General features: G+C 41.2%; 2 protein-coding genes across 5 annotated transcripts in view; one reads left to right on the forward strand and one right to left on the reverse strand.

Moving 5' to 3' along the window:
- The window catches only part of sfmbt2 (Scm like with four mbt domains 2), a 45,913-nt gene extending 42,567 nt beyond the window's left edge, over positions 1-3,346 (reverse strand). For 2 of the 4 annotated variants that reach the window (XM_021324133.2, XM_012877701.3), the window contains exon 1: positions 3,149-3,346. The gene's annotated coding sequence lies outside the window, so the exon portion shown is untranslated. Of the gene's footprint in view, positions 1-2,915; positions 3,116-3,139 lie in introns of those variants that run through there. The other 2 variants (XM_021324132.2, XM_021324131.2) reach the window with 2 other exon arrangements.
- Positions 3,347-11,240: 7,894 nt separating this feature from the next.
- On the forward strand, positions 11,241-22,900 carry tmem110l (transmembrane protein 110, like). Its single transcript, XM_012877702.3, has 8 exons — positions 11,241-11,609; positions 15,311-15,359; positions 15,511-15,606; positions 16,019-16,140; positions 16,486-16,598; positions 17,770-17,853; positions 17,944-18,072; positions 22,133-22,900. Exons 1-8 carry the CDS (start codon positions 11,345-11,347, stop codon positions 22,247-22,249), a joined length of 975 nt encoding a protein of 324 aa, XP_012733156.1. The 5' UTR covers positions 11,241-11,344; the 3' UTR covers positions 22,250-22,900.
- The last annotated feature ends 504 nt before the right edge of the window (positions 22,901-23,404 follow it).

Below are 23,404 nucleotides of genomic sequence, written 5' to 3' on the forward strand. Positions count from 1 at the left end.
TCCATTTTCACATATCATGACAGTGTCCACAGACCTCCCTCTGACCCAGACCACACTATAGAATTACAGAGAAGTCAGCTAATCTGGAAGACACATCTAGAAAAGTGCTTATAATGAGTCAGTGTGGAGTTTGGATATTTCTAGAGTTCTCCAGTCTTGCTCTTGCAGATCGATCAAAGTAAAGCAGTCATCTTTGTCTGTGGAGACTCATTTCCAGTTTTCTGACACGAACTTCCTGCCACGCAGCTTAGGGCAGCGTGTGAACGAGCTCTGAACATTAGAGCTGAAACATGTTTTATTACAATCCAATAGAGAACAGGAAATGCATCGCTCCTCTGCCTCAGCTCAGCCTGACATGTTTACTGTCAATGCAAACGGGTTTTCTCCTGAACTTCTAGGCTCATCCACTGTAAGACGCTTGGTTTCCCCCTCAGGATTCTCTCAGTCAGAGGTGAGAGGATTTAAAAGTTTACAGCTGAAAGTTAAGTTCAGTTAAATCCAGGAGTGATTTATTGTCTTTATCCTGTTAACCTGTCAAACAGGTTTTTCCATCCTGAGGGCTGGAAATATCTCTGCAGACTTTTCGCCAGACACTCGCTGTCACCATCAGCTGTTTTGTCACCTGCGCTTCATCTGTCAGGACAGATTTTCGAACCTTTTTTAAAAAAAAACTATGTTGAGAATTTGAGTTTGGAGCGGCTCACCGTGCCGGCAGCATCCTGGAGGAAGCAGTCCAGATTGGCCACCGGGGGATTAAACTGGCCTGCTGGTGTTAATCTCAGGACCAGAACATTTGAGGCCCCCGCTGTCTCAGATTGAGAGTTTTTTAATTGATTGGCCCCAGATGGGGCGCTGGGCCTGCACGTGCTGCCCTTCTGCCTTTCTCTAAAGCCATCCACGCCAAAGATTTAATGAGGGATTTAGGAGATTAACTACCACCGAACGGCCCGGGTTTTACTGCTTTGCTGCCTATTAGGCTCTCCTCCTTCAGACCCGTCCAACAGTTGTTTCTGCTTCACGGAACAAGCTCGCCTCCGTTTGTGCATGTACCAACACAGATGTGCAATCCCAAGGCGCTCAGTGTGTTTTTCACCTTTTCACAACAGACTGAGTCGCTCCCCAGAGCGGCTGGAAGCTGAAACAGCATCGGATAGGTTCCCCGTTTTGGCACAACGTCCTGAGAGGCATTACACAACCGTCCCATGCATCCAGTCAGCAACCCAGAGACCGGATCTCCCCCAAAAAGCAGAGACCTCAGGTGATACCCTTTTGTCCTCCATGATGCAAATTAGCACCGCACCAATCGGGCTTTTCTGTGAGCTCCACATTTCTGTAAAACTAAACAGAAAAGTGCTGCAGATTCCTTCCTTAAAGCTGGAAAATTCTCACATCACCCTAATGTGTGCACTCAAGCGCACATCCCTGACCTTGACTGGGAGACAAAACACTTTCTGGAACACCGTCTGAGCTGCAGCAGGTGGGAAACTTCAGGTTCCACTAATTAAATGAACAAAAAAACCTGTCCCTGTTGAGAGAAGACCAGTGGAAAAAAATCAGCCACTGCAAACAGATGAATGGAAGATCCGCCATGGAAATACAGTTCATGCAAAACACAAGGAATTTACATTTAAAGAAACGCCTATCTGCCATCTTTCTGAAGCACAACAAACATGAAAAAAAAAAGATTATTTGGCATTTCTTGCTTAAAACCCCAACATCTTAAAGCATCATAAACGTGCAGCATGACTGAGTGATCTCTTCCAGTGAAGCTTTTCACAGTTTTTATTCTGTCCTCCTGAAACTGTCCTCAGCCATTTTCCCTCTGAACGATTATCCCACATCGAGAGGATCTTTGGAGAACTCTTTCAGAAACCAAACGTGACCATTAAAGTGCAGCTAAAGCAATTTTATTCCCTCAGAAAATGTCTTTAAATCACCCAGCTCTGAACATTTACTAAACGGGATAAAAACTCAGATTATTTAGTCAATCAGAACCGATCCAGGGTAAATGACTAATCAAAACCAGCTAATAAATTAGTCCACGATTAATGCAAATACAGAAAATGTAAAAAAAAAACACCTTTCATGAGCAGCCTGAGTCATTTTCTGGTTAAAAAAAAGATGTTTTTCTCTTTTTTTTGGTAATTTCTTCCTCCACAAACTGCCTCTTCTTGCTTTCTGCCTGCACACAGGCCAGAAAGCTGCTTTTATTGGTTCAGCTCATCGTCACGATTTTAATCTGGGGGAGGGAATAATCCTGGAAAATTTTACAAAAGAAAAAACATAATAATAATGCGTGGGGGGCCGTTGCGTGAAGACAACACGCCGCCACGCAGAATGCGCGCAGAAAGAGCGTTTTTTGGAGAAAAGTGAAAGAGGAAACGCAGAGCGCTCAGGAGGAAGATGAGGCTGGTCGGGGTGGAACCAGCCACCCTGCTCATAGACTTTGCACACTGAAAACTGCAGCGGAAAAAAACTCCCACGGAGCTGCCACACGCGCACTTCGGATTTAATTGATTAAATCTCGCGTGTATCCATCAAAAGAAACCGAACCGGGTCGGCTCGGTGCCGCCGTTCGGTTTTTTCCTCCTTCAAAGATTTTTGGGAGGCAGTTTTCGGCCCTTCCACACGAACAGCACCCAGCCCGCCATGTTTGACGCTGCCGTGACAGTTCCACACTGTCCGGTGCTTTCCCACGGACTTCTTTCTGTCACGCGTGACCAACAAAAATGCCCCACATGTCACCTGATCGCGCAGAAAGAGCCAAAATAATTTTTTTATTTTTTTTTTACTGAGAGAGCAACATCCAAGTCAGAGCCATCCAGGCGCAGCCTCACAATTTACTTCTGCGTTAAATTGGATTTCCTCGTTTCTCTCGGCGTGGCAGATAAAAGCGGAGGAATGAGCGTTTTTACCGCAGATTGTCCGCGTCGCTGCGGGGAGCCGGGCGCACCAGGAGTCCCTCACACAACTAGTTTCAGCTCCTTCCAGCAGAAACACGCCGACAACCACTCCGAGAACGTCTAAAAGCAGCAGCGGGGGAAAATAAGTCGCTGCGTGGGCTCGATCCGTCCACGCAAAACCCAGAAAGAACCCCGCGGGTTTCCGAAGGCGCCACGACGCGGGCCGGAGCCCTCACCTGTCTTACCTGTCCCGGTTTGTCCTCCACAGACCCCCCCTCCCAGCGACGTCTCTCAGCCGCTGCTGTCCCCGTTTCAATATGGCATCTCCCGTCTGCGCATGTCCACAAACATGTACAGATATTTTTGAGCCAGCTCCTCCGCTGACCTTTCAACGCCGAGAGGAAAGGCGCAGAACAGCCCCAAAGAGCGGAGCCACGCGAGGCAGCAGCTTCACGGCAGCTCCGAGCCAACCAGGAAGTTATTCAGCGTTTTTATTCAATCAGTCATAAAATTCTTTATGGGAGGGCTTTCTGCCCATGCGCCTTTCTCTTTCACTTTCTGACCAAACGTGTGACCAAATGCGCTTCTGTCGGGTTTTGGATGTTTGCGCTCTCATTCCGGACCCAACTGTGTCCATTTATGGACCTCCATGTAATCATATGTATCTCACCTTTAGACAACTTAAGAGAAAACAGCTAATAACAATAGAAAAACTTATTATTACTATTATTATTATAATTTTATTATTTATTTATTTATTATTATTATTATTATTATTATTATTATTATTATTATTATTATTATTATTATTATTATTATATCAATGAAAGAATCCTAACTGGTCCATTGTGGCTGTTTCTCTTCTGTTTTGTGATTCTTATCGTTTAGTGGTTATCTGTCCACTGTCGCCACATACTTGCCTGGAAGTGGGCGTGGCTGCAGAACCAGTGGCTTTCTTCCATACTTAAATTTTCACCAACTAGGATTTGGATCTGTTTTTGGGATCAGACGGATGTCCATATGAATGGATCATATTGGTATGGATTAAGTTTTTACAGTATTTCTCTATGAATTGGACCAGTGTTCTTGTAAAGTGACATTTGTTGCTGCACAACAACCTGAAATCAATTAGTGGTTCAATAATATCCTTATTATTTAATCTCGGCTTGTTTTTAGTCACATTTGATTATCTTGGTCATTCAATGCCATATTTTGATGACTGGGTTAATGTTTAGATCAAAGAAGAGATCTTGCTCATTTTATTGGTCTCCCGTGTGTTTCTGGTTCTCTGGTGACAGATTTAAAGCATTTTTGGAACACTGATTGTTCAGGTTGTTATTTTTGGATCTCTCCTGCTGTCGCCTTGTTCATGTAAGGCTTGTCCTCATATTTGCTCACATGGTGTTTTATTTCTGAATCTGTTGAAGGTTCTGGTTAAACCCTCAACATTTAGAAGAAAATGCTGAAGATGATGGACTTCCAGTTTCCATGTTTCATCAGAACTAATTTCTTGGTATTTAAAACATGTTCAGACTTTTTCTCAGGCTGTTTTCAGACACACATTTTGTCTGGATTTCCTGGTATCACTTCGTTTTTTCGTTGCCATTTTATGGCATATTGGACCTGATCTTCTCTTATTTGGTATTTATTTCCCTTTGTGTTGCTTAGCATATCCAGCTTTTATCAGACTCACTGTCTCTGTTTATTATAATAACATTTATTATTTTATATCTTTTAGAGCTTCTTCCTTTATGTTTTGGAGAGCTTTCTTATTTGCTGTCTGTTTCTGTGTGAATAAAACTGACATTTTTTCTCTGTGTTTTTGGTGAATTTGTGTCACTATTTGATGTTTCAACATATTTTTGTATCTGTTATGATATACCTGTTTGATATTTATAAGCTCATGTCAAGCAACAAAATAAAACATTCAAACTTTACATATTTTTATCTAACAGCAACAAAACCAATATAATTATAATTATATAATTTAATTTCAATTTAGGTTTTAATTTATTATTATTATTATTATTATTATTATTTATTATTATTATTATTATTATTGCTGGGATTTTTGGAAATTGAAACATTTCTCTAGTAAACTTTTCGCCTAAACCTCTTTATGTCATCCAGTAACTTTCAGAACCAACTCTATTCATGGCTAACAGCGCCCCCTAGTGGCGTTTTATTGCATCATTTCTGACGTGTCGCCAATGGCGAATAATAGTAATAATAATAATAATAATAATTATTATTATTATTATGAAAGAACATTTTAATCAGAAGCTGCAGGTTAGTTGGGAAGTTAAAAGAAAACCAGGCTCTATAGAAATAAAGTTCCTCTTTGGAGGTTTGACTTTTCGGAGGTCACCATGAAACACAAAGATTAGTTTTTTGCTGCCTGGGGCATTTTCTGGTGTTTCCCTGATAAAATTCCGTTTCAGGTTTTAAGCGAAATTTAAATTTCAACCGGAGAAAAAGAACTAAAACTGGGGTGTTTTTTACTAACAGTTGCCTAAAAATGTATCTAAGTTATTTTGACTCATTCTAATTTCTTCCTAAATCCTGCTACACCTCAGCTTCGCACGTTTAACATTTTCCTTTAACAGAAAAAAGTTCTTGCTTTCAGCTCCAGCTCTGAAACGCCAGCTGGTGTTTTTTTTTTTCTTGGTGCGGCCCAGTTGGAGCAGCGCTCAGTGGTTCCGCTCATCATGGCGCTCCTCTGGACAGCAGCGCAGAAAAAGCCGCTCCGGCAGGAACAGATGGCGCGAGCCCGCCTCCGGTTAATCTGCACGAGAAGGAGCTTTCCGGGCGCGCGGCTGAGAGGATTACCCTCTGCCTACAACCGTGCACGTGCACAGGCGCGTGCGCGCTCACGCGGACGCGTGGTTCTGATCTGAGCACGCGCAGTAGCGGTGCGCTGCTTTGCTGGTGGCTCAGTTTTCAGTTTCAGATCTGGACTTTGACTAGGCCGTTCTAACCCATTCTAACCCTGTTCTGATCTAAACCCCATAATATGGGACATTCTAAAACGCTTAACGTGAAAAAGCTTAATGTGGCTTAAGGTAGGAAAACAACGAGGAATCATCACCAAATTTCTCTTTCATATTGCTCCTAATAAGCACATAAAACTGTCAAAATGTCAAACCCAAAGTCCAATTATTATGGACATTATCTAACATTAAGCGTTTCTACTTTCATATAGCCAGCCTCTATGCCTATGAAATACTTAATGTCATATAACGTCCATAATAATTGGACTTTGGGTTTGATTTTTTGACAGTTTTAAGTGGTTATGATAAGCAATATATGGGAGAAATTTGGTGATCACTGAGCGTTGTTTAAGTACATTAAACCATGTTAACCTTTTTTCTTTTAATATAGGCCTCAATGAAGCAGAAACGCTTAATGTTAGATAACGTCCATAATAATTGGACTTTGGGTTTGACATTTTGACAGTTTTATGTGCTTATTAGGATCAATATGAAAGAGAAATTTGGTGATCATTGATCGTTGATTAGGTACATTAAACCACGTTAAGCCATTTTCTCGCCATAGGCGCCAATGAAGAAGAAAACGTTAATGTGAGATATCTTCTATAATCGTCGGATTTAGGTTTATTTTTTTTGACAGGCTTAAGTCTTCATGACAAGATATGGACATGCGAAATTTGGTGATGATTCCTCGTTGTTTTCCTACCTTAAGCCACGTTAAGCGTTTTAGAACGTCCCCCATAATATCTCTGGCTGCATGTTCAGGCTGGTTCTCCTGCTGGAAGGAGAACCTCCACTCCTGTCTTGGGTTTCCTGCAGCCTCTAACAGGTTTTCCTCCAGGATGTTCCTGGATTCAGCTCCTCCCATCGTCCCACCAACACTGAGCAGCATCTCCACAGCATGATGCTCCTCTGGTGCGCCATTTTCCTCCACCAAGGGTTCACATGTAGAAGTTAACTTTCCGGTTCCTTATTCCAACAAGAGCTGTTTCCCTCTCATGATTTGTTACAAACTCATGTCTTCCCCTCATTAACCGTTTTCTTCTGGCCACACTTGCAGAAAGGTCCCATTTCTGGAGGGAATGGCTCTGCAGCTCCTCCAGAGCTACCATGGTCCTCTTGTCTTCTCTGATCAATGCTCTCCTCACCCAGCCCGGACTCTAGCTGGACCTCCATGTCCTAGTAGTCTATAAGAAAGAAGAAACATTATTTTGCCTCAACTTAAAGGTTCTGCTCTCCTCTGTGTTGGTCCGTCCCATTAAACCTTATTAAAGTCGTCTGGAGTTTATGGTAGAAATAAAACAAAGTGTGGAAAAGTTGAGGGTTGCATGAGCTGCAGCCCGGCCGATCAAATTAACCAGACTTTTTAAAAAAGGGAAAAGAAGCTAATAACAAAAATGCTTCGTTTGGTTCTGAATATGAAGTTCTGCTGTTTCATTTTTCACTGAATATTCTGAAAAAACAAACAAAGCTCAAAAGAGGTCTGTTCTTGAAGCTAAGTTTAATGTTACTGTTTTGTGAGGTCAGTTGCACTGGTTTCATCACGTTTTGAGATAAATACTGATTTAAAAAAAAACAGATGCTCAATTATTTACATTTAACATGTATTTTAACATTATTAAAGACTTAAATAAAAAACACTTGAAATGAGAAGTTTCAGACTTGGAACTTGAGGATAAAGACTTGAGACTTACTTGGAACTTGCTAAACTGTGACTTGGTCCCACCTCTGACATTTGGACTTGTATGCGTTTTTTTTTTTTTTACTCATTTGCAGACATTGTTTCTGTTTCTGACTTATAAAAAGGCTCATAAACTCATCCAATGAAGCAGAAAAATCAAGCAGACAAAAACAATTATTTAATCAGATCATCAGGCTTTTTGTTTCCAGCAAATAAATCACGAGGCTCAATTTATCCTCATTTCATTTTTCTCTCTAACGATGAGACAAACGTCAGAGAAGCTCCATGAAGACCTTCAGCAGTCCTGGAGAAAGTTTCCTGTGGACAGTCTGCTTGGACAGAGAGAGAATTAGGCGTGGTTCTGGATTTCTGCTCAATTCTCCAGTTTAAACTGCTGCAAAAATCAGACTTTAAACTAAAAGCAGATGAAGATTTAATGTTGACTTAATAGATGAGCATTAAGCTTTAAACCAATGAAATTTCATTTTTTTATTTCTCTTTGTGTCTAAGAGCAGAAAACAAAACAAAACAACGTCTTCTTCGAATTTAAACATAAAATCAACATAAAAAGCATGAAATAACTGCTGTGATAAAAAGGGCAACATCCTGGCAGCAGTTTACCAGCTTTAGGCAGAAAAGCAGCCTTCTGGTTCTGGTTCTGGTTCTGGTTCTGGTGCCGTTCCTCCAATGGCAGCAGTACCTCTTCTCTGCTTCACGCCACGTCTCCATTTTTGGAGCGGATTTTAAAACAGCCTCCGTTGGGCCTGAGTTCTCTACAGCCACGTATGAAAGCAGGAAGAGACTTGATTAAAGGGAACCAATAAATGTCCGCACAAGCAGACCATTTTAAAACGGCTCATTGTGTTATTTATTATTTTCTGCCTCTTTTATTTTCCACATATTTAGATTTTATTTTTCTCATTTGGTCTCTTTCTGTTCCTTTTGTCTTTAGTAGGAATGTAATTGTCATTTGGAATATATGTTTGTCTTATTGAATTATTTTTGCCTCATTTTGTTCATTCTGTCTAATATTTGAATTATTTTGCATAATTTTGTGTCTATTCTGTTATTAGGTGACATCTTAATGTTATTTGAAGCATCTATTCATCACATTTTTCTGCCCTTTGCTTATTCAGACTCTTTCTACTCCTGAAGCTGGGCCTCATGGGTCTGATTGCTATAATGTTCATTCCAACGCTTCCTGTAAACTCGTCATTCTGGTGCTGACTGATCTCTGTGGTGAACCTCAGGTTTTAGCCTGAACCCCTTAAGAATCTGGGTCATCTGTGGATTTGTGAGGTTAGATGGAGCAGATTAACTGCATTAATATGAACTCCTGAGAGCTTTGTTTTGTCCTTTAAACATCAGTATTAACATGCTGTTTTATGGGCCGTGTCAGCAAACAGCTTCACACGTCGGATTTTTGATTTGTTTCTCTCCAAAGTGATTTGGCACAAATTATGAGAAACCGTCCTTCTTTTCCCACAGATCTCTTTGTCTTCATATTCACAGAACGGTAAAAAGTATGTCTTGTGTCATGATTCAGATCATCCAACAAATATTAATAAAACAAATCAAAAAGCTGTTTTGAAATGATTTGATCCAAACCAACCTGGGCCAACGTCAGGTCGTCATCTTCTTGTTACATCATGAACTAACTAGATGTGGTTCACCAGTAGAAGGTGCAGGTCCAGCTGACCAGTTGTCCGCCTCCTCTCTCTGCTCCATCCAGGGAAACTCACCACAGCTCACTACCACAGCAGCAGTGAACCGGACTTTGCATTAATCAGAACTTTATTCAGAGACCCGTCTCCACGCTCTGTCTCCTGGTTGAACACAGCCTCTATGTGGCAGCAGTACATCTGTTATGGTTTACTGCATTTGTGCCAGCTCTTAATTATTTATTGCATATTATTGTGAATATTGGGCTAATTTGTAGTGTAAGAATGCTCCGGACTAAATGTTAATATATTTATCATAACAGTGAAGGTTTGTTTGATTGATTGATTGATTGATTGGTTGATTGATTGATTGATTGATTGATTGATTGATTGGTTGATTGATTGATTGATTGATTGATTGACTGCTTGATTGGTTGATTGATTGATTGATTGGTTGATTGATTGATTGATTGATTGATTGATTGATTGATTGATTGATTGATTGATTGATTGATTGATTGATTGATTGATTGATAAAGTCAGACATGGTGGCGATAGTGTGATGGTCTGGATGTGCTTTGCTGCTTCAGGACCTGAAACCATGAATTCTGCTCTCTAGCTGAAAATCCTGAGTAAAAAGTCCGACTATCAGATTGTGACCTTAAGCTCAGATCACTTGGGTTCTGTAGGACAGCAATGATTCACCTCTGAATCTGTGAAAAAAATAGGAAATTCCCGTTTTGGGGTGGCCTTATGATGTAAAAGCCCCGTTAGTAATAATGAACACTTATAGCAACCAGTTACAAGGTTTAAGGGGTGATTACATTTTCACCCTCAGGGTCAGAGTGAAAGATTTTGTCTCTTAATAAATAAAATTAGCATTTGGAAAAAAGCTTTTTTTCTGTCTGTCAGTGTTAGCAGAGGATGGTTTACCACAGCAGCACACCCTGATGCCAGACCATAATATATATAATTATAATGGAGGAAATAATGATTATGGCTTTTCTTTTTATTGACCATTACCCACAATTCAATGAGCTTGAATCAAAATCGTCTCACTGGATGCCATTAACCAATCAAACGGACTGAACAATCCTGAATTTCAACATTGTGCAAAATAAACTTTACCTCAACTGAGAGCATATTACTGGCACATCGAAATATTCAGGTTATCTTTGTTGGATATTAACATTTGTTTGATCTGAAACATTTAAGTTTACCTTTTTATTGCATTGTATCGTAGACCATTTATAAAGTTTGGTGATGTTAAATAAGTCACATCTGGTATTCAATTTCAAAATAAAATCAGTTAAAAACGTCTAGTAATTTTTTTAACAAAATCATTTCCCAATTCTATCAGATGTTATATTGATCTAATGCTGAATTTATCGTGTTTAAAAAAATCTAACAGAGAAACAAATAGATCAGAATCATAAACTTGTTTTAAAAATCCGTAATCAGCGTAGTTTAAGTCAGTCAATTTCCGTGGAAAGAACGTTTTCATACTTTATACCCAACTCACAAATGCATTTCCTTTTCAAAAGAGGAATTAACAGGCTTTCCAATAATATCAGACTTGTTAATATTCATATTTACTGCAATATTTTTTCCAAACAGAAGCCCAGTCTGTGCGCTGGTGCCATTGTTCCTCTGGACATGATCGGTCTTTATGTTAATTTATGGTCCATCCATCCATCCATCCATCCATTTATCCATAATTCATGGTCATTTTGTATTTTTTACCCTACCAAAATATCTGACATTATTCTTGAATGTTAACCCTTTTATTTAAATCTTTTATCTTTTCATCTAAATCAGAAAATTATAAATACTACTCTTTGTTATTTACATGTAGGCTTTTTTAAAATAAATAAATAAATAAATAAATAAATAAATAAATAAATAAATAAATAAATAAAACTAATCAGTAAAATCCTTCCCTTGGTTTTTTGTTCCAGACGGTGCTTTTACTTTGAAGCACGCGTACCGGAAGCTGGGTGCTGGTGTCCTTCCGGTCGCTTTCCGGTCCGCCTCTGTTGTTGTGGGTCGGATCTCCGCCGCTCGTCGCTCGGCTTCAGCCTCCGGGGATGTAGCCGCTGGAGTCGGTGGATGATCCCGACGCGTCCTCCTCGGACCGGTACCGACCCGAACAGAACCGCTCCGGTCTCAGCTGACAACTTAGTGATGGACCTGTACGGGTTGGGCGGGTTCGTGCTGGTGAAGCGGGTCCCGGACCGCGGTTCGGTGGACGGGTCCAACATGTCGGACATCGGTGAGGCCAGTCCTCACGGCTGTGATGACGGCGCCCTGACGGACCGGTTCGGGGTTCTGATCCAGGCTCTGCTGGCTGTGGTGGCCTTCAGCACGCTGATGGGTGAGTCTTTCCTCAGCTGGTTCGGAACCGCAGAACGGTTCTGGTTGCCTTAATGAGTCCAAAGCTGGCGTGTGGTTCCCCAGAATTAAAGCGCTCATCAGACGGAACCAGCGTGACCCAGTCCTGCAGTTCTTCCCCCCAAACCCAGAACAAACTGATTGGACCCTCAGCAGAATTTAGTTTCTGGTCCAAAACAAATCCTAAAAGTAATAATTTCATTTATTAACAGAACAATATGGATCTATTCACCCCCCTAAACCCGATGGCTGCTTGTTCCAACCTCTGCCGGTGGTTCTGATACCTGGTTCTGGTTCTTTGACATCCCTGTGGAGGAATCTGGACCCGCTCTAATTGGCAGAACTGTTTTAAGTGTCAACTTCTCAACCAGATTAATGTTCAGACTTTAACTAGGCCGCTGTTCTGACCTTAACGAGGCAGTGAGGCCTGCAGAGGTTTAGCTGATGTTCTGGGTTCTTCTGGGAAGGTTCTCCACGGTTCCACGTGTTCTCCGTGTGGAAATGGACTCAGAGCTGAACAGAACCCAGCCGGCGCGGACCTCCTGGGTCCCTGAACGCAGCTTCAGAACGTGTGGCGCTGACCTGCGGGGTGTGGAGCATCCACCGGGTTCCTGATCCCCGGTTCCTGCAGATGGATCAGGAACCGCTTTTAATTTTTAACTCCGTCAGGATTTCTTGTTTTTGTGTCTGGAGGCACATTTTGTCGGCTTATCTTTGCTCATTGATCGGGCAAAGTGCTGCAGGATGGATGAACTTTAACCTCTGAGTGACCCGTTAGCAGAGGAATCAATATGTCTTCCTTAGGGCTGTTCATAAAAATACAAAGATTAATATCCATGTTTTTAAAAACGATTTATCAATCGATAATCTGGCTTTCAGTATCAATATACCTCCCATCCCCTAGGGGGCATTATCACATCAATTACTGTTCACAGTGAGGAAGCGAGACGAATTTGCTCAACGACCGACAGCATTTTAGAAACATTGTCACTACCCGATCCGTACCGGCAGCCCGATCCGTTCCATCGGCTCATTTGCACGAACAGAATAACTTTCGGGTCGCCAAAAAATAATGTAATTACGGTACTGAAAATACTTATTTCTATACTTAAATCATTAAAGAATGCTAAACTATATTGTATAGAAAATACTGTAGACTTTTCTGAAAGTAATTGATACATTTTACATTCTCTCCATTGTATTGCTTGACGTCATCATCAGATATGCTCAGAAGTCCGGGAAGATATCATTGCGTAACGTTTATCTGTATTGTCTGAATGCACTCTGTTAGTTTTATTATTTGTTCAAACAGGACTGGAAAAAAATATTTTCATCCTTAATTATACGGTGAATTTTGTTACACATATAATCTTGTACTAAACATTTGTTTTATTAGAAAGTTAAAATTATAGATTGAGATTTTAGCGCCCTCTGGTGGACACATTATAAACAAGAGAAGACCTCGTCATTATAGCAGCCGCATTGTTTATTTTTTTTACAAAACCCGAACAGGGAATAGAACAAAGAACACACATAAAGCCAAGGCATACATTATTAAAATACATTTATTAAGCACAAAATACATACATATGCAAATCAAATAAATGATTAAAAAAAACCTGAAGAATTTTCTAAATCAAATACGTTTCTATACTCCTATATGTGTTTATAGCTGGATTTTTTATGTACTTTAAGAAATGGTTTATATATTTTTATTTCCCTAACCAAGACTGGGAAACATTTTTGCTATAAAAAAAACAAAAACAAAAAAACAATGTGTTTTTTTATCTATTTCTGTTGTTTAATTTTTAGAATAATACAAAGATATACCAAAAGAAACCCCCGCCTTGAAAAAATACAAAAGAATAAAAAAGTAAGAAAAACGAAATATTGCCTACCGGAAGTTATTCTGTTTGCGCTAATGAGCCGATGGAACGGATCGGGTAGTGACAGGCACCTTCGTCCCTAAAATCAGATGTTTGGCACATTTTTGATTTCTGTGATAAATGCATTGAACCAGGTTATGTTTCTGTTAATATATCAGTGTTCAATAAATTGAACATAAACATAATATTTGGCTGGTTTTGCTGATTGAATGACTTTGAGCATTAATTTTTGAAAGTAATAAATATCGATATTGGAGTCAAATCAAGCTGAGCTCCATGGAGAACCGTTGGTACCGGCTCCTAGATGATCCCCGGCTCTCGTCGTCCCTCTCTGGGCGCTCTGGTTCTCGCCTTCAGAGCCCCTCCTCAGCTGGGACGGCTGATCCAGGCCTCCTGGTGCGGAGCCGCCATCATGGCCTCCTTCAGGTTGTGGGGAAAGTGTGGAGCAGCGGGATTTCTATGTGTGCAGCTCTATAGAGCGGCTCAGTGTCAGCCTGTAGGAGGCGCTAGAGGCGGGGCTGCTGGTGCAACGCCGGCTCACGTCTGGATAGAAACATATATTTGTGTTTCCCTCAGGTCCTTCCTTCTTCCCTTCTTCATTCCTTGTGTCCTTCTTTCTCTTCCTTCTTCATTTTCTCTTTTTCTTCTTGCTTTCTGGCCTTACCTCCTTGTCTCCTTCCATCTGCTCCTTCCTTTGTTTGTTTGTTTCTTCCTTCCTTCGTTCCTTCGTTCCTTCGTTCCTTCCTTTTTTGTTTCTTCCTTCCTTCCTTTTTTCTTCCTTCCTTCCTTCCTTCCTTCATTTGTTTTTTTGTTTCTTTTTTTGTTCCTTCCTCCCTTCGTTTCTTCCTTCCTTCGTTTGTTTTTTGTTTCTTTTTCTTTGTTCCTTCCTCCCTTTGTTTCTTCCTTCCTTCCTTCCTTCCTTCTTTGGTTTGTTTTTTGTTTCTTTTTCTTTGTTCCTTCCTCCCTTTGTTTCCTCCTTCCTTCCTTCCTTGTATCCTTCCTTCCTTCCTCCCTCCCTTTGTTTCTTTGTTTCTTCCTTCCTTCCTTCCTTCCTTTTTGTTTCTTCCTTCCTTCCTTCCTTCCTTTTTGTTTCTTCCTTCCATCCTTCCTTTTTGTTTCTTCCTTCCATCCTTCCTATTTGTTTCTTCCTTCCTTCCTTCCTTCCTTCCTTCCTTCCTTCCTTCCTTCCTTCCTTCCTTCCTTCCTTCCTTCCTTCCTTCCTTCCTTCCTTCCTTCCTTCCTTCCTTCCTTCCTTCCTTCCTTCCTTCCTTCCTTTCTTCCTTCCTTCGTTTGTTTTTTTGTTTCTTTTTCTTTGTTCCTTCCTCCCTTTGTTTCTTTGTTTCTTCCTTCCTTCCTTTATTGTATCCTTCCTTGTGCCTTACCTCCTTCCCTGCCTCCTTAAGGCCTGCCTGCTGTAGCAACATCTGTTGACAGACGTTAAAGCTTCAGAACCTCAGAGAAGGAACCAGCTGCCCTCAAACGTTCTCCAGGAACGCTGAAGGTCCGATCGCCGGTTATTTTTGGGTCGGCTTTGCTGCTCCAGACGGAGAAGTTTATTATATTATTACTGTTTATTATAATCATTTATAAGCCATTTAGTTGAATTAAAATAACGAGGCTCCCACATTACAGACCTTATTATGATATTATTAAGTATTATTATTATTATGTTATGAACATTTCAGTAATAAACTGTATTTGCCACATTATTGAGCCCACAGGCAGGAAGCTTGGTTCTGTTTGCCCGGCTGAGTCTGCTGAGTCGGCGTCTCACGTTTGCCTTGTCGTTGTTTTCCAGTGAAAAGGTGGCGGGAGCCGGTGGGCATCAGACGGCCGTGGAGGATCTGGTCAGACATTTTCCTTTCCTCTCCTTCGCCTCACATTTTTCCTGCCCTGCACGTTTATTAAGAGCAGGAAGAACCCGGCCGACCCGCTCAGACCCGGTTCTTCATATTAAAAACTAAAGGAAACCTTCCCGTCTCGCTCCGTCTTTTCCAGGTTCTTCGACACGTCCAAACAGGCCATCGGCGCTCTGTTCATCCACTTCGCCAACGTCTTCCTGTCCACACTGACCAAGGAGGACCCGTGCTCTCTGTGAGTCCGCAGCACCAGAAATGGCTCTAAGCTCCACAGGTACGCGTCAGGAGATTCATCTGAATCCAAGATGAGCGGCAGAGTTACGGGGAGGACGGTGCCTCAAGGAGAGGAAGCTCCACAAGGTCATTAATAAAGAAAGGGGCTGAGGCCAGAGCGCCGCGTCCAAGGAAAGTTGAGTGGAAGGAGAAAGAGCGACGTGCAAAAGGATCATTTCTTCTTTTTATTATTGGTCTGATTTATGATTTCTGAGAAAATTAATGGTTTATTTTTATTCCCTGTATGCCAGAATCATCAAAATTACCAGAAATGGATGCTTATAAAGTGCAATAGTAAGAATAAAAGCAGTTATCTGTGACTCTTTGCTTTACAGAGTCATACATGCGCGTGCCTTCCCTGTATTTGTCCAAAGGTATCTGATGAACTTCCTGCTGGACGCGACGCTGGGAATGCTCTTCATCTGGGCGGCGGTGAAGTTGGTGTCCAGGCTGGTGGAGCAGAAGCAGTGGAGTTTGCTTTCATTTGGAGAATACGGTGAGAGAAGAATCCTTCACACGCAGACAGAGAAGCCAGGTTTTTGGGTTGTGCTTCTGGGTTGAGCCACTAGGGGGTGCTGGAGCTCCAGAGGAGGGCGTCATGGAGGCTGGCCAGCAGGTCCAGCTGCAGCAGAGCATCCTCCTCTGACTGACCTCATTATTACCTCTGGAGCTGCTTCTCCTCCCTCTGGGGGGAAACTGGAGCAGAACCTCCTGGTTTCTGTAGGAATAAAACCCAAATGTTGCTTCACAGGCGACTTTTCAGCCAGATTAGCTCAGGATCATTTTAGTTTCTCCTTTTCCAGCAGTTTACCTTCCTTCCTCCCCCCCGTATCTCCACCAGGTGACCCCCCCCAGGCGGCGGCATGGCTCGGTCAGTGCGCCGTCTACCTGCTCATCATGGTGCTGGAGAAAGGTGTGGTCAGCCTGGTGCTGCTCATCCCCGGATGGTCCAAAGTAAGCGAGACTCCTGGGGTTAAAGAGAAATAACCTGTTTCCAGAATTTAGTCCCGTTGTCTGAATCCACCAAGAACTGAAACCTTTATTGTTTAAACCAGGGGTGTCAAACTGATTTTGGTTTAGGGGCCGCATTCAGCTTAATCTGATCTCCAGAGGGCCACACGAGTAAACTCATTGCAAGATTAAATAGAACTAATAAAAGTGGACTTGTTGTTGATTTTTATATTTAAATGAATTTCACTTTTACACAATATATTATGAATAACCTCAGCGTTTTTAAGAAAAGTATGTGCAATTTCAACAAAACATTTACTCAGTTAAACATTTACTTGTGCATTATGCATAAGAACTGATCACAGTGATTGGACAATGTTGAAAAACATTTATTCACATTTTTTGGAACTTAAAAGCACTGTCCTGCTTGACAAAATACATCAAACAGATAAAAATTAAGAAATTATTTAAAATAAATTTTCCACATCTGAAGCTCAGTGCTACCATCTTCTGATTAAAACACAGCGCCCCTCCTGGACAGTATAGGAACTGCAGATTTTCAATTAAACTAAGTACATGTTTTTTTCAATAATTGTTTTATCATTCTCTTCCTTTTATCTCCTCTTTCTTTCACCTTTTCTTTTTTTCTTCTTGTTCTTCCTTTCCTCTCCTACTTTCCCATTGTAGTGTCCATATCATTTGAGATATTCCCCGCATGAATCATAATAAAACTATTCACATTTATAAATCAAGCGGAGCACTATGGCAAAAGCAGTACTGCTCCACTTGTGAAAGTCAAATCTGATGAGCTCTTTTTGGCATTAAGACAACAATTATTATTGCCACATTGCCAGACAGGACACTGGATAAAAATATATATATATTTTTAATAATGATAATGCATTTAGCCGCGGGCCGTATGTTTGACACCCCTGGTTTAAACTCTTAAAATGTGAACATTGAAACCACTTACAGCAGGCGTGTGCGCCTCCGGTCCTCGGGAGCTGCTGTCCTGCACGTTTCAGGTGTCCCCCTGGTAGGACCGTCTCTGCCGGACCCGGTCGCTCACGGAGCAGAGGCTCAGGGGGCGCGCCTCAAACATGCAGGGCACCACCTCCCGACGGCGCACCTGATCCCGTGTCGGTCCTAAACGGCTGTGACTGCTGTGGTCCAGCTGCAGGAGGTCCTGCTGAGCTACATCGCTAACCCCCAGCTGGAGCTGGCGCTGGTCATGCTCATCGTGCCCTTCATCGTCAACGTAAGCCGGCGTCACTGACGGCAGATTCAGTGTGAGCCCGCCCAGAGACCCGGCTTCATGCTGTTTCTCTGCCCCCCCCCCCCCCTACAGGCCATCATGTTCTGGGTGGTGGACAGTCTGACCATGAGGAGGTACAAGACCGGCCTGGACGACGCCTGCGGCCCCTCCAAGGACAAGGCTGGGTCTGTGCCAGCAGGGGGCAGCGGTGAGGAGTCACAGGTGAGGAAGGTGGTCAGGCCACGCCCTAAACTGACCCGGGGTCTGACTCTGAGAACCAGACGGGGGTTCTGATGTCCCGTCTGAGTCTCAGCTGCGTTTAAAATGTTCAAACGGAGGAATAAAACCCAACCTGAGAGAGAAACATGAAGAAGTGACGTCAATATATGGCAACTCAACTCAAACAAACTACATTATGCCCGCGGTCTCCATTTGTTACAAATCAATTTTATTTTGTTAATTTACGGTTATTTTCCCGTAAATTAGTCAAGGCATGAAAACTTTTAACATCATTTTGCAATACTTGTGTGTTAGTCTGACAATTTAATCGGTAATTTTGCAGGATCAAAGTTACAACCTTAGAGAAATTTAATTCCTCCAATTTTTTTTAAGTTGTGAAGGGAAACTAAACCATAAACTCATTTCATTTAAAAAAAAAAGTCAGCAGCCAAATTTAATTTTATCACGGCATTCATCACTTTAAAATCAATAACGTTCATTCCTCCTTTTTGTGCTGATGTTCTTTCTGATCACATGTTTTTTTATTATTCCAGATGAAGTTGTGATGAATTTTATTATTTTTTTTATTGTGGTATTTGGTAAATTTAAGATATATGCTGGATAAATTAGTCTGGCTATCCCTTCCATTTTTGTTAACAATATTCTTCCAAACATTGAGCCAATTGTCAAATATTTGTTGATTTTTTTTTTTTTTTTTTTTGTAAAATGGCTTGAATATTTGTTCAAGCTTTTGAGAAAAAAGAAACCTCTAAATTAACTTAATAAAATTGATTCGTTACAAATGCAGACCGCGGGCTCTATGTAGTTTGTTTGAGTGGCGTTGCCATAATGTGACGTCATCAGGAGGCGCAGGGACCATGGAGAATTTCTTCGTAAAATTGTCCGTTTACAAACCGTAATCCCGCTCTGGAATAAAACCTACACCCCGCTATAATTACTTTAGTAAGTTGTCCAGACCAATCACAATGTTTTGCGCAATTGAGCAAACGTTAAACCAACCATGTATAGTGATGTCATCAGAAGGCGCAGGACCCGAGTCAATCTGGTACCTACAGCGGCAGCCGGTGCTGCCACCCAGATTTCTCTCTCTTTCAGTCGCCCTGTCGCCTCAGAGTTAAACACTTTAATCAGCTTTTATGACGTTTCGCTTTACAAAGATCCACCCGTAGACTTTTAGAGAAGAAGATAAAAATCTGCAACAGGACAAAATGTTTTAGATGGTGGAAAGTACCTTCAGACTAGAGCTGCACCATATAGAACAGAAGTGTATCTATAGAATGCAAATTATATTGATCGATATCGATAATTATCAACAAATTTAAAACATATATTCTTAGTGCATCCCTGGCTATTTTATGCTGTTGCTTAGCGACCTATTTTTAAATAAATACACACAAACACTTAAATCAAACAACCATTTAATTAGGGCTGAACAATTAATCGCATTTTCAATATAATCGCGATTTTAAAAAACGCAATTTCCAAATCGCAGATTCTGCAATTTCTGGCTCTGTAACAATTAGTGAATTAGACACGTCTTTTAGGTGTTGGTAAAATGTTTAAAGTGCGTTTGCCTCCACATGGAAGGGAAGACAGTTGCAGCAGTGAGATAATCCAACTTTATTACTTGTTTTAGAGTTTATATAATCATACATAGCATTAAGTACAGGTCAATCAGTTTAATACATAGACTTGCTTGTTGGTTGCACTTTATGTTCAACAAGGATTGATGTCCAAATCTATTAAAAGCTGTTCTCTTGAACAATATTCTGATTAATAGAAACATTAAAAGTTCTTGTTTTAAATAGTCCTTGTTTACAAACATCTTTATTTAGAGGTCATTTTTGTTGCTTGTGGTTAATGCAGAGAAAAGTCAAAATTGCAATTTTGGTTGAAATATATTGTAGGCAGAACGCAATAATTTCTGCTCTGAGTTTAGATGCTGTGAGTCTTTTAGCAACTAATCTGCACAGCGAGGAAACAAAATCATTTGTTGTTTGTATATGTTTAAAAAGACATGATAAATTAAACTGGAAAAAAAATCGCATTAAATCGAAATATTAAGAAAAATAATCGCAATTAGATTATTTTCCAAAATCATTCAGCCCTACATTTAATGAACCATCTTCTTACCAAAACTGTAAGTTTTTAAAAAATAAAAAAGTATGCGTGCTCTGAACTGTCTGAAGGGGGCGGAGCTTCCTGGGTCTGTGTTGTGATTGGTTGGAAGGATGTAATGATTGTAATATTAACCTACATGGCTAGAATGCATAAGGAAGTTATTCTATTGAACCTTTTATTAACCCTTTTTTCGATATATGTCTATAGATCGATATTTATCTTTATTGAATTATTCCTTGTGGTTAGAAACTCGTGAGCTTCAGCTTCAGCAGAGCTGAACTCAGGATCTCCAAACGTCTCAGCTGAACACCAAGCTGCTGAGAAACGGCGGCGGACCGTCATCTCCTCCCAGGTCTCTGGAGATGAGACCCGTTTCCCTCGTATGGGACACATCCCTGACAACACAGAGAAACCAGCCCAGTTCGTGGTTATTTGTCTGTGAGGAACTCAGAAGACAGAAGCCATGTTTTCTCTCTGACCTTTGTGTGACGGGATTACGGGATTTTCCCTGGAGCTCTGCCAGGGCGCCATAAATCAGGCCTTCATCCAGGGAATAAACGTGACATTTATGATGCGTCTGCTGGCGCTGATGGCATGGAAAGGCCTGCGGATAGGCGGCCATTGACAGATCCTCACAATGTGTGGCTGTTGCTTACACTAATGTTCACTGCAGGAAAGTCACTCGCTTCCTAAACTGCAAAATTCAGGCTTAATGGGGTTTATTTTAATTAGATTTACACAGAAGAGGTTTGAGATAATAGGAATATTTCAGGGCTCGCTAGATTAATTGAGTTCACGGTGATTCATGGTCGAGCAGTTTTCCATTTTATTTATCGAGTTTTCAGACAAAGACATTTTTCTGACTCGTTACAATTCTGTAAATGAAAAATAAACTTTTAGAAATAAAACTAAATGGATAAATAATGATAAACAGGACCTTAATAAAGACGTTATTGTTTAGGACTCAGGCGGCCAAATTTGAATAATAATTGTTTTTACAATAATTGTAAAAACAACTAGCTTCACCAGCTCTGGATAAATTAAATAAATGTGTTTTAAAGGTTCATAGCCACGTTTTTTGACTCTTTTTATCTATACGTTAATTGCTCACTCTGGTTGCTTACAAAGTTTTCATGAAAGATTATCACGTCCTGCTGCCATATTAGTTGTTATTTTGGTGTTTTATGCTTTGTTTTTGCTCAGTTTTTATGTAAATAAAGCCTTTAGTGTTTATTTATGATTTTAACGGAAGTATGTACTGCACATGGACAGCAGGGGTTAAAACTAGGAAGGGGCTAACGGCTATTAGCATCTCCAGGCAAAACAATTAAGAAATGTCCAAGATCCAGTGGAAAAAAACACAATAAATATAATTCTAAGAGGGAAAAGCCTGGAATGTCTCTGGGAATCCAGTCTGAACGTTGGTGTTCACTGAAGCGGACGCTAAACCTGCCGAGGCTCAGATGTGACGCAGAGTTGACTGATTGAGTTAATGTTTTGATATGAGGCTCTTAAAGTTGCTGTAGATTTGTTTTATAAATTAATAACTTTGGTCTTCATCACGCCGAGCTGCTGCTTTACTGTGAGGCATTGCAGAGGGTCAGGCTCAGTCCGACATTATTTAATACTGATTTATTAATTAACAAACCAGCTTTATGAAAGTTCTGCGATACTGCCACTAGATGGCGCCACATCTGCTTATATATGCTATTCTGGCCCAGTGCTGGGTTCTATTTATCCACAAAAAGGACCATAAAACACTATCAAGGTGGAGGCTTGGTGTATATAACCTTATTTTATCCTGATCAACAGTTTTTGGTATTTTTTTAAAGCATATAACGTGGCTATGTACCTTTTTAATAACGGTAGCGGTACCGGGTTAGCGTCCTTTCCTCTGACAGAGCTGGACCTCCTTTCTCAGGTCCTGTTGGCGGTGGAGACGGACACGGACGAGGCTTCGGAGGACGAGGACGAGGAGCAGCAGGTCCATGTTCAGTATTCAGGAGGACCTCTGAGGCCCAGCTGGGTGGTGGTGTAGACCCAGGTGACCCGTCCTCTCCCCCCCCTCCTAGGTCCACCTCAGGTCTGGTTCTTTGCAGATAAAAGCAGCTTCACCGTCAGAGACCGTCTCCTGCCATCTGTGGGACTTTAGGCGAAGTGAACCGGTTCTAACATCATTCTAAACAGAAAAAAAGGCTCTTTATGAGTTTCTCTGTAAGAATCGGACCACTTCAGAACCGCCTACTTGTTGAGATGTAATTAAAAGGCTCCCTGCACGTTTCCCCTCTGCCCTGCATGCCTCAGTCTGAGGGAGGATCGTTTTTATTATTATTATTAAATAAATAAAACCCGCTTCAGTTGTTCTGGACCAGGCCGACCAATCAGGTCACACCTCAGAGTTTTAAAGGAAGTGGAGCTGTTTTCTCAGCCCAGTAGGGGGCACTGAAGAGCAGCAGCGGGTTTTATTTTCTACTAATTGACAATTATGAACTATTGTTGCCATGTAATCATTCCTTTGGGAGGCTTTTCTACCTTTCATCCTGCTGGAGGTGCAGGACAGTGGCTGCAGCGCCACCTGGCTGCACCAACTGCACATCACAGTCGCATAAATGCGTTAAATTAAAATCACTAATTGTTGTAGTTGATCTTCTTCACTAATGTTTTAACCTGAGTCGAGCTTAATTGATATTAAAAAAACTGTTATATGATGATTAATCATGTTTTTCTACACCAATAAAAACAAATATTGGATAAAGTGTTTCTGATGATTCGAATCAAAAAAACACAGTGAGACGGAACATATTTATGGTCTTTAAAATGATTTGAGAAATCTCCCCAGCGTAATAACACAACCGTGTATTAACCTTCAGCACATTTATCATTTCTCTGCCTGTAAGCGTTGCGGTCCAGTCTGTGGCCGGTTCCGTAGGAGCGTAGAACCACAACCTGATGTTCTAATAACTAGATTTCTGGGTGACAGTTCATGCTTGATTGTGTTTTAATGATTTATCTGGACTTGAACATATTTTTCTTTAATAAACCAAAGTGTAGATGAAACCCAGCAGGGTCCCGCCACCCGACCCGATTGGCTGTTGAATTCCTGCGGCGGCCGGGGCGACGACAGACGACCTGGCCGGAGCACACCTGTGTGGGCGTGGCCTGCAGCCCTGTGACCTGCAGCTGATGACAGGGC

The sequence above is a fragment of the Fundulus heteroclitus genome, chromosome 17 (assembly GCF_011125445.2).
Source record: "Fundulus heteroclitus isolate FHET01 chromosome 17, MU-UCD_Fhet_4.1, whole genome shotgun sequence".
In the NCBI taxonomy this organism is placed as follows: domain Eukaryota; kingdom Metazoa; phylum Chordata; class Actinopteri; order Cyprinodontiformes; family Fundulidae; genus Fundulus; species Fundulus heteroclitus.